Consider the following 11,863-nt stretch of genomic DNA (forward strand, 5'->3'; position numbering starts at 1 on the left):
TTGATAACCCATATGTACAAAAGCAAACTCCATAACCAATCTCATTTAAGAATACAGATACTAAATTCCAGATCAAAATTTAGCATACTGATTTTGGAGGCATCATGACTACATGAGATTTTACCAGAAAGCAATATAGCATGGCATAATGGTTAAGAGCCCATGAGTCTCATAACCCTGAGTTTAAATTCCACCCCCAATACATACCATCAATGAAATGTTCCTTTAGTTCTTCTCTAATACCGTTTCCTCAACCACAACATGTAGGGGGAAGGGGGAAAAAAAAACAGTGTTCACCTAATAATAATGTTTGGGAAAATTAAATGAATAAAAAGTTTCAAAGAATCTAAGCACAATTCCTCAACATAGGTACATATAACATTCCATATATGTTATCTATAACAATTTTTGAGTCTATTTTTGACATACAAATTATCACACTGGTCACTGAAAAAAGGAAAAAGAAAAAGGCATTTGATAATGAATTAACATCTAAATCTGATTTCAAAACATTACGATTTCAAGGAAATCTCCATATCAAAATGAAAGAATACATAACAGAAACTAACACTAATGCTAGCAGTATTCTGTAATCTTAGCGAAAGCAATAAAAAAATAAAAAAAGTATGACTATTAACAAGGAATAAGTCAGAGTGATAACTACTCGCAAATGACATGAACTATATATATAGAATATTAAAGAAAGTCAACAAAATATTTATTAAAACTGATGAGACTTCATTAAGGCAGCTGGATACAATGTTAGTATACAAACCAAAATTAGGTGGGCAAGAGAAGGAACAAGGGAATGAGCAGCTGGATCCCTGTCTCTTGCCCATACCAAGTCTTACGCTAATAACAACATAATCACTATTTAGTACCAAAGAATATCCCTTTTAAGTAATGTTTACAGTGATTTACATAACTTTCACTGTCCTTTGAAATGCTATACTGTATTTTTACAACTTTTAAATGATACCTAAATTAGAAAATACTATATAATTTAACTAAAAAATTTACCTTGTATCCAGCTTGCATTGTTTTCCAAGTTTTGCTTTAACTCTTAAATTGGCTGATCTGTGACAACCTTGCCACTTGGCCCCGCCCCACCATAATTAAGTGACAGTTGACCACTGATTGATAAAACTCCTTTGGCCTCATCCTCTAGTATTTCTTTTTTGTCCTCCCTATCCAGAAATGAATGCTTGGTTAGCTCCACTAAACATTCAGATCTAAAAGAATAGCTCATGCCTAATCATACTAACTTTAAGGCTTTAAGGGAAGATTCAGAGGCAATTAATGACTTGTCCAAGGTCATAGAGAGGTGATTTAGACCCAACCCACATCATACAGTCTTTCCACTACACAGCCTATATTCCAACAGTAGTCCAAAGTTTCTCAATAATTTAATCTTGAGATTCAGTTTGGAAACTAAAACAATTACTGCACTTACATTCCTTTTAGAAAACATTCACTCATTATTTCACTCACCAAGTATTTACTGAAACCTACTATGTGCAAGAAACCATTCTTAAAAAAGAAAGAAAGAAACCATTCCAAGCTCTAGGGTGAAACAAAATAGGCAAAATAGCTGCCTTTATGGATCTCATATTTTATTCAAATCAAAAAGATGCATTTAATGCACACAGTACCCAACTCACCTCCCTCTATAAATCAATTTGATCCCTGGGAGGAAGCCTTCTACCACAGCCCTAAGGAATCCTCATTTGGGACCTGAAGCTATGTATGTATCAAAATTTTGAGATCTAAGGATGGTACAATTAGGTAAAATACCAAGCACAAATGTTAAAGATACCTGTTCAAGACCAAAATTATGAATAGGATTTAACCAACTCTACCTAATCTATAACACTTAAACCTCATAAGAGCAGCTTTCTGCAGTTTTACTACATTTTTTAACTTCCTACCGTGGCCAAACTCTAGCAACCAAGCGAAGAACACTCAGAGGAAAAGACAGCCAGCCTCTTGCCTTATACTGTGACAAGCTACTTTGCAGGTGAACAAAAGACTTATGAAAGCTTTGTGTTGTGCTACTTTAAAAAAATACACACACACACACACACACACACACATATATATACACATACAAATATAAACTAATCATCCTTCTGGAAGAAAAAAAATTTTTGAAAATATTAAAAACTGTTCCAACCACCAGAATAGAACTACATACATAAAACGAATATGCTTGTGCATTCCCATATGTAATTTAAGGAGAGCAGGAAATAGGCTAAAATTTTGGTTATGCAATATGCACCAGACACTTTTTGTTTCCTGATAATTCATAAAGTTTCTAAGGGAAAACAAAGAGTTTCACTTTTGTTTCTTCTAAAGTATGAAGGTCACTTCCTAGTTACTAGCTTGTCGTCCCCTACTTAGTTACTAATTTGGTGAATTTAAATCTATCAATTTATTTGTAGTGGATGGTTTAAAGTACATATACCCATTAAGTATTTTTAAATAGTTCGAATATGAGTAACAAAGTAATAGTATATTAATGCAAAAAGCATTTAAAAACACACACACACACATTGTTTCTTTTCAAAAAAAAAAAATCCATACATACCATTATGGAAGTATAAAAATAAATGCATAATATTGCTCTAAAAAAATTTCCCAATATCTCTAAAATGATCTGACACACACACTAACAATAGCATCATAATGATATTACTTTGGATTAACAACTATTCCCTTTTGTAAGGAGGGGGCTCATAAAACTAGGAAACTGGATTTGATGGCCAAGATCATTTTCAGTCATTTGATTCTAGACCCTACAATTTTATGCACAAATCTCTGAAACAGGCAGATCCGCATTATCTAATTCAATGCTAAAGAAGTACTTTGGTCAAATCAACTTAAAAAAAAAAAACCAACGACAACATAAAAACTTCTTGCCATTGTTCAAACTTAAAAGATGTGAAAAACAGGAGCCACATTTCTCACTTTCAATCAGGCTTTAATATTCAACACTCAAGAGAACTATAAACAAAAATGATACCAAACCTATTAGAGTACTGCTTAGCATATATATGAACACAAGATCCTGCTCCAGGTATTATTAACACTTTATCACATGCTTAACATCAAAAACTAAAGTTTAAGGTATTCAAAACAGAATAGGAGGATTAGGAGATAAACTGTTCTAAACGCCCACTATTAAATCGAGAATTACTGCACTGTAAATAAACTGCAGTCTGCAACAATCAAATGAGTTTACCAGTAACAGTTAACTTACACAAGAGTTCCAAAGACAACTTTCCCAAAGTACCTAAAATAACAATACACTATCCTTGCTTTCCAAAATTCTTGAGCATCTTCAATTACCTCAAGCACTATCAGAATTCTAAAAATAATCTCAAAGCAAAAACTTAGCGGACAATGAGTGTATGCAGATAGTCCACTTTCGGACAGCAGGCCTTATACTGAAATCAAGCACAGGTAGGATACAAACTACGCCGAAACTTACAACAGGGTGGGGCATTCATTACTCAGCCAGATAAGCCAAACACAGCTTTGATAGCTGCTCACAGTAAACCCTAGTTACCCCCCAAATGCCGACGCGACTAAAACAATCTTTTCCTTTTGCCCAAAATGCTTTACACAAAATGACAAAAAAAAAAAGTCAGAGCACACAACTCTTCAGGATATGGTGCAAGCCATGATAGTGCACTTGAGATTCTGAAAATAAAATCTCAAATAAAAGAAACACCTCTCACGATTCGATATAAAAGACCTGAAGCTTCACATAGATTTTACTTATTATTATTATTTTTTAATTTAACTGAGTGGACCATTTGAATACGTGACTGAGGCAAGAGTAAAGGGTGAAGAATGTGAATAAGGTCAAACTTAGGGGACAAAAGATTCCTGGAATAAACATGGCCAGAAAGGTTTTCTTTCTTAGGCTCAGTTTCTATACTCAGAGACAAGGAAAAGGAAACCGAAAAAGGGAAAAGAACAAACCAAATTCTCTACTTCTACACAGAGTCCACCTGGCAAATGAACCTGCCCCACCAGGCAGGATTCTCATGGAGACCCCTCTTGCAAAATAGCAGGCCTGCCATGCTCCCACCTTCGAAACACAAATTGTGTGCAGAAAGGATGACAACTGGTTATTCTTTTTTAAAAAGGGGGGGGTGGGTGGAGGAGGAAGTGAATAAAGTTTCATTCCGAAGCCCCACAGAGGAGTGTAGGAATGCGAGGGTCGCTCCCAATACAGAGCCCGCACCTTCTGCTACAGGTAAACGATCGACAAGGAGGAAGTGGACTGGAACCCACTAACTAGACCCCACTCCCCACACGCAGCCTCGCCCTGGGCGCGACGCCCCCAAAGGCGGCGCTCAGGGGCGGCGGGCGGCGGGGGAGCAAGCCCGGGGCAGCCGAGGCCCGAGCGGCGGTGGGGGAGAGGCCCGCAGCACCCGGCCGAGGAGGGTCAGAACGGCACGTCGGAAGGAGGAGCGGGGCCCGGCCGCGCCGGCTCCCGGGCTCGCCTCACCTTCTGCGCCGCGCTCTGCTGCAGCACGTTCTGCTCCACGGTCATGGCCCCCGCGGCGCCGGCGGCGACACAGGCGGCGGTGTGCGGCTCCTCGCGCCTCCGCCGGCCCTGGTCGCCGCGCTCCGCCAAGCTCCAGGGAGCGGCGCGGACCGCCGGGGAGTACAGCGCCCCCGCCAGCCAGGCGCGAAGGCGATGGCGGCCGGCGTGCGCGGGCACCGCTGGCTGGCGGCGAGGCGCGGACAGCGAGGGCCACGGCGGCGGCCGCACCACTTCACGCGGCCCGCCTCAGAGCGGCTGGTCCGCCGCGGCCGGGGCCATGAGCGGGCGGCGGACGCTGGGGCGCGGGGGGGCGCGGGAGGGCGCGAGCGAGCCGGGCCGCGTCACGCGCGCGCGCTCCTTGGCTGGCGGCTCGCGGGCCACTGCGGGGAAGGGAGAGGGAACGGAGGGAGCGGCGGGCCGGAATGGCGCTGTTCTCCTCCCTCCCCGACTCCTCCTCCCCTCCCCTCCCCCAACCGCCGTCACCTCCCCCGCCCCGCAGCTCCTCCCCCGCTGAGCCCCGCCCGCCGGCTGCCCTAACCCTATATTGTGACCCGCGGGGCGGCGGGGCGGGGCGGGGCCGGGCCGGGCCGCCTTGGAGCCCCGCCCCCAATCCCCGGCCCCGCCCCACTCTGCGCGGGCCCGGCGTTCCCGGGGTGGGGCGAGGGCGCGCCCCGCGAGCCTTGCCTAGGAGCCGCCCCTGCGGCAGGTTGCGCGTAGCCTGCCCTTGGTTCTGCGAAGCTCCCAGCTCAGGCCGAAGGGCAGCGTTCTCTCTGTGCCCAGGACTTGCGGATCGCCGGCTTTCCGAACTCCTCCAAGACGTAACCTTTCCCCTTGAGCCTGGTAACGTCCCAAAACCGTGCTGGGTCCCGAACCCCGGCTCCTTTCTATGTCTCCGGTCCTCTCCCCTCGCCTTTCTAGGAATTTCACAAGCAGTTAACTTGCTCGAAGGGAGAAGTCAAGTATGAGTTAAGCAAAGGGCTGTCAGAAGTCCTTATGCTGGAATGTACTTTTCTCCTTAACTAATCATTACATAAATGAATATTGACATTCTCCGTCTACTTCATTCATGCAAACATGTGCCTGTCGCTGCGAGCCTCTGGAGAAATAAGGTTTATTTCCCGAAGATTTGATAAAAATGAAATATGATGAATACAACAGACAACAAAAGTATCACTGCCCAGATGGTACGTAATTCTAATGTATCAGTTGCCAAATAATTAGCTATTAACCTTCCGGCATGGAATACTTGACCGTATATGGAATTGTAAGAAAAACTTAACATCGAGAAAGCGATCCCTACCCTCAAAAAATTCTTGAGCTTCACGAGCTAATCTGGGCATAGGAGGTGAAGGTGTGGCAGTGAGGGGGCAGAATAATTAATGCAGATTGTCAAAATGCAATACACACATTTGCAAATCAGGTATAATTTTGAATCTGATGGCAAGAAAAGCAAGCTTAGTAAGTGATCACTGAAATATTATCTGGTTTTATATAATAATCATGGATCATAGTGATTCTTAAGGCTTTGTAACAAATCTGTGCACTTTACAAGTCTTTGCACCTCAGATATATATTCAACCACCTTTTGAGATCTTTTCCCTTGAGTCTTCGTATTTGCTCATTTGATTTTGACTTACTACAAATTTTATTTTATTTTATTTTATTGATATCCTACATTCTACCAGAGGAATTTGAAAAGTTGTGAAGTGACTGGAACTACAGAATTTTAGGAATAATGCTACAGTCCTGGATAAAAGGCACAGTTTTTTATGAGAACACTGACACCCAAAGAAGGCTACTTGCCAAAGAAAGCAAACTAGAGCTTGTTTTACCTCATTTATAGACCAAATTTCTTTCCAACGTAACATCTTCTGTTTCTCTGTATTGTGGATTAAAAAAAAAAAAAAAAGAACTCTAACCAGTTCATAACATTTGAATATAAGAAAGTTAAATGTAACCTAAGAATCCAATACTGTGATTTAAAAAAAGATATTTCCATACAATAAGTTTAGTTTCAAGAATTTGGCAATCAGTGTTCCTCTGATTTAAGTTGTTAGTTCCTCAAAAATATTTTTTTACCAATGCTTACTAGATAATCATTAAATAAATCTCTTTATAGGGTAGCCACACTTGCCAGCTTTGATCATTTATTTCCAATTTACTTCTGACGGTTTCCCAGACAATTTTAAAGTCTTAATTATTTTGTATGAGAAAAAAATTTCAAATGTCCTAATAGGCATTCTTTTTTAGAAAGTGTACAATTAGAATGAATAGAGGATGGAAATTTGAAAATTTGAGATAAATTTGCACATGTGACACATGTGCAGATATCCTAATTCATTTTAACAATATGTCCCGATGTCAGTTTTTCTGTTCATGAGTCAGCCTTAATATGTATGGTTATTAGAAGTATATAAACATAGGATATTATTTAGTAATTTAGTAATTCCTAAGTTGTATTACTCTAGATTTTTGACACGCAGGTAAATACTTAAAGTGACAGATTTCATTAAAATAAAAAATTTAGGGGCCCCGGTGTGACTCAGTTGGTTAAGCATCTGCCTTCGGCTCTGGTCATGATCCCAGGGTACTTAAATTAAGACCCAAGTAGGGCTCCCTGCTCATAGGGGAGTCTGCTTCTCACTCTTCCCCTCCTGAAATAAATAAAATCGTTATAAAAATAAAATTATATTAAAAATTTAGTTTTTAACAACAAATTCGTTTTTCTATGTGGCATCAAAATTATGTATCTAACAATATTCCGTATGATACCTTGTGTAAACAAAGGAAACTCATATTCTGCCTTGACTATTTCTCTCCATTTAGAAGGAGTTTGAATATCTATTTCTGAACACCAAAAGTCTAATATGTTGCCAAAACACATTTGTAAGCCATGAGCAAGAAAGAAACATTCAATCATAGTGTAGATTTGAGCAATTTCCATGACAAAAGAATAGCTTCCAACTCTCCTCTTGAGGAGCATCAGAATTATTTTCCTTCTTTGGGTATATTGGTATTCTAGGATAATTTTATTTCCACCAATAAGGGAACCATAAACAATCACTGAAAGAGGAGGTTTCCGTGATGTCACAATGGTACCATTCACTGATAAGGTGCTCATAAATTAGAACCTGTAAGAGTACCATCTGCCTAATATATGTACAATAAAATGCTATTGAATTAAATGGACAGTCATGAAGGAGAGAAAACTAGTTTGTTTATGCTTTTGTAATGGTTAACTCTAACTTCTCATTCCAACTGGACAGTTCTGTGCTTCTGGCAGCCATATTGTTTTTCTGACAAAGCATATCAATATCGGTACCTCCAGCTGCCTCATACTCTGAGAGTTTCCAGACGTTGCTTTTTTGGTCAGTGTATTCATTTTCTAGGGCAGCCATAACAAAATACCACAGACCAGGTGGCTTAAATAAGAGAAACGTATTCTCTCACAGTTGAGGAAGCTGGAAGTCAGAGATGGAGGTGCCAGAAGGGTTCATTTCCCCTGCACCCTGTCTCCTGGGTTTGCAGATGCCACCCTCTTGCTGCCTCTATATAGTATCCATCCTCTGTGCACACTAACCTGGTGTATGTTCTTCTTCTTATAAGATCATATTGAATTAGGGCCCCCTTCTAACAGCCTCACTTTAACCACCTCTTAAAGAACTTATCTCCAAATACAGTTATATTCTAAGGTACTAGAGATTGGGACTTCAACATATGAATTTTGGAAGAACACAATTAGGCTCATAACAGTCATACTCAATCTACTTCACTTAATCCTACACTTCATACCTATGTACTATCAAATGCCCTTTTTCCTGCCCCCCTCCTCTGACCCCTTAGGTTAGTAAGAGATGCGTTAAAACATTAAAGAATAGTACCTCCACATTTTCAGGCAATATTCACTCTCCTAGTTGGAGTAGTTCTGGAGTGAAAATTCTATGAATTGAAAAAGGAATCCAATCTAATGTGAACTATTTCCTTGCAAGAGGTAATTTGAAAGTAAGGTCTGTATAGAGAAAAAGCAATACTTTATCAACTGAGAGTCAGCACAAAAGTACAGATTTCTTCCATGAATCACTTGCTCCCCTTACTTTGAACAAGCCCAAAAGCGTATTCTGACGCTGAAAATGACTTAGAGTTCCCAGACCCTTCCTCATTTCTTAAACTTTCTTCTGCTTCTGCACTCTATAGTGAGTGGTAGGCACACATTTCCCTGAAGGTATCCTTTTCTCTGTCCATATACATGTAGTCGAAGTGATTAACGTCACTTCCTAAGACCTCTCTATCCCACAAGGAATAGAGTACATGACTCAGAGCACATGACTGCTACATATATACAAATCCCAAAGAACAACCCAGAGACAGATAGCTCTGTAATCCTGGGCAAATTGCTTAAACCTTCTGTGCAATCCTTGCCTATTTGTTTTCAGTACATTTCTTGCACTTTGTTGCTTTGCTCTGAATCACTGAAAGGACTATCCTTGCATGGCCCATGCTCTCAGGTCAATGGGCTTCAGAATGGAGTTAGCATAGGTAGGGAATTGGAAGGTGAGAGAAAAAAAGAAGCCAGGCTATTTTACCTTCTCCTTCTCCCTTTGGGTGGCTTCTCCTTGATCTTGGGTGGCTTCTCCTTCATCTTGGGTGGATCCAGCTCTCACCAAACTGGCCTACCCTGGTTCAAGGTCCTCCTGGTGAGGCAGGTCCCTGAGCTCTGGAACTCTTGTCTTCTTCTATCCCTTTTCCAAATTAAGAGTCATAATGATTTCTTGCTCTTGCCAAACTGGTTTAACTCCCTGTCTATTTTCCCTATGTAACCAATTCTTTAGATTAAATAGACCTTGATTTAAATATTGAAGGAGTTTTCTGTTTTTCTGACATGACCTTTACCAACATATGTTCTCAACTACAAAATGAGAAAAAAATATAGGGCTATTTTGATGGTTAAATGATTAAGTACATATAACCATAAGGCACAAAGTGAGTACATAGTAAAAGTAAGCAAGTGAGGTCGATTCACAAAATCTTACAGTGTAAGAGACTGTGTCACTGACATTCCTGTAATAACTTCATATCAAATTATGTACAAAAGAACTTGTTTAATTATTCCTAGGCAGCTACTTTACCACGAGTTTCAGACCTTTGGTGATTATTTGTGTACTTTCTTGGATAGTAGAAAAGACACAAAAGTCAGATGTAAATGCCTTTAGTTTTTAAAAAAATACATACTAGAGATATAGCAAATCAAAATTTATTTTTGGATGAGCAATGTTATTGGCAAGTAGAAACAGAACAAAGGGAAAACCTTAAATATTAGACAGAAATGGGTCCTGCACAATTACATCCTGAATAGGTTCTCAATAAGTATAATTGAAAAGAATTTATAAACAAAAATGAAAACAAAATTTTAAAATCTCCTTTTACCCTTTTAAGGCTTTCAGGAAATGTTTTTAGTATATTTAGTATATCTGATATCATTTTATAAAATGAGATTTGTAAACAATAATCTGTTGTCTCAACATATTAGTTTGGTGTGTGTTTCATCAAGAACAACATGTGGTATTTTTTTATGTTACAGTTACTTAAATGGTACTGTTCAAATATACCATAGCATTCGATTTGGATTATCATATTATAAATATCCATAATTATATGAGAATACCGACTGGGAATAAATGCTGTATAGATAAAAACAGGGTAGCATAAAATTAGATTCTATTGGTTTCAAAATCTGAATCTTTGTTCCAAGACTGACCATATTGTTGGAGAGGTGAAATGGCTGTTCTAGGCCTTCTCTTCTGAGGGGAATACAGGAAACAGTCTGTGATAAACTAGAGTCAACTACTACTCTTTGCATACTTACTATGTGCCAAGACCCATGCTAAGCACTTCACACTTCAAACAACCTATTCTTTATAACAACCTCCATGAAATTGGAATTACTACACTTTTTTCACAGAGGAAGAAGCTGTGGCTTATTAAGTAAATTGCCCAAGGACACACAACCAAACATATTAAACTGGTGTGAACCGAGGTAAGAGGTCTGCCTGACTTCAAAGCTTCTTCTGGCTTAAACTCCTTACACCGTAGACCAGCACTTTCTAAGTGTGGTTGATAGATTCCTGGAGGTACTCAAAACCCTTCCAAGGGGCGGGCAAGATTCTCCCTTTTCCAACTATATATTTGTGTGTGTGTGTGTGTGTGTGTGTGTGTACAGATTTTCCTTTTATTCTTCAACCCAAACAATATATGGTGACAGAATAAAGCAGATTAGAGAATTATGTTGTCCTCTGTTAAACCAGACATTAGAGATTTGAAGAATAGGAAAGCAGTCTCATTCTTCTCAAAATCTTTTTTGTTTTGAAAAATTTGGTATTGTCATAAAAGTAATAGTTACATTAGAATGTAATGGGCTTCTTGGTTTTACATGAAATAATAATTAATATATTTGAAAATTATCAGTTTTAGCTTCTCATACCATAAAGAGTGATAGATACAACTTACAGACATAAAATGTCATTGAGGTCCTCAATAATTTTTAAGCATGTTAAACAGTCCTAGGATCAAAAATGTTGAGACTCAGTGCTTTAGATTTCCATCTAAAGCATTTGCAAGAACTAACAATAAAACTCAACTGACAGCTCTTTATGCCTGTCAGGTATCATGCATCACTTTTGTAGACCTTCAAGAAATTGAGATAGAAGTAAATTGGATCCAAATTTCTTCCTTACCAAGTACCATTCAAAAACTAGTTAATTTCCTGGTTTAGAAATTACCATGGAGGAAAGTAGAGCCTTAGAAATATGTGGATGAAAAAATGAAGGATCTATTGTTGAAAGGATCAGAAATGAATTATTTGAAAGTGGCCTGAAAATGGTAAAAGACAATTCAAATGCATATTATTATAAGTTATCATAATATTTTGGTAGTAAAGAAATGATGGTACTTGAGAATTGGTTTTAGGAGATATCCATAGTGCTATTTATTTATTTATTTAAGATTTTATTTATTTATTTGACAGATAGAGATCACAAGTAGGCAGAGAAGCAGGCAGAGAGAGAGAAGGAAGCAGTCTCCCTGCTGAGCAGACAGCCCAATGCGGGGCTCGATCCCAGGACTCTGGGATCATGACCTGAGCCGAAGGCAGAGGCTTTAACCCACTGAACCTCCCAGATGCCCCACCATAGTCCTATTTAATAAGTATGATTTTATTGCATTAATATAATATGTTACTAAACTATTTATGTGTTATAACAAATACAATAAATATAATTTTGCATTTAAATATTCTATCACATATAAGGC

At 39.3% G+C, this 11,863-nt stretch overlaps 1 protein-coding gene across 8 annotated transcripts in view; it reads right to left on the reverse strand.

The window, feature by feature from the left end:
- USP25 (ubiquitin specific peptidase 25) overlaps window positions 1–5,067 on the reverse strand; it is a 133,576-nt gene extending 128,509 nt beyond the window's left edge. For 3 of the 8 annotated variants that reach the window (XM_082689237.1, XM_082689235.1, XM_082689236.1), the window contains exon 1: window positions 4,520–5,034. In XM_082689237.1, coding sequence (XP_082545363.1) covers window positions 4,520–4,564 — 45 coding nt within the window. In that variant the 5' untranslated portion in view covers window positions 4,565–5,034. Of the gene's footprint in view, window positions 1–4,519 lie in introns of all 8 variants that reach the window. The other 5 variants (XM_082689240.1, XM_082689238.1, XM_082689239.1 and 2 more) reach the window with 4 other exon arrangements.
- Between the last annotated feature and the right edge of the window lie 6,796 nt (window positions 5,068–11,863).

This window comes from Mustela nivalis (assembly GCF_964662115.1).
Source record: "Mustela nivalis genome assembly, chromosome: 1".
In the NCBI taxonomy this organism is placed as follows: domain Eukaryota; kingdom Metazoa; phylum Chordata; class Mammalia; order Carnivora; family Mustelidae; genus Mustela; species Mustela nivalis.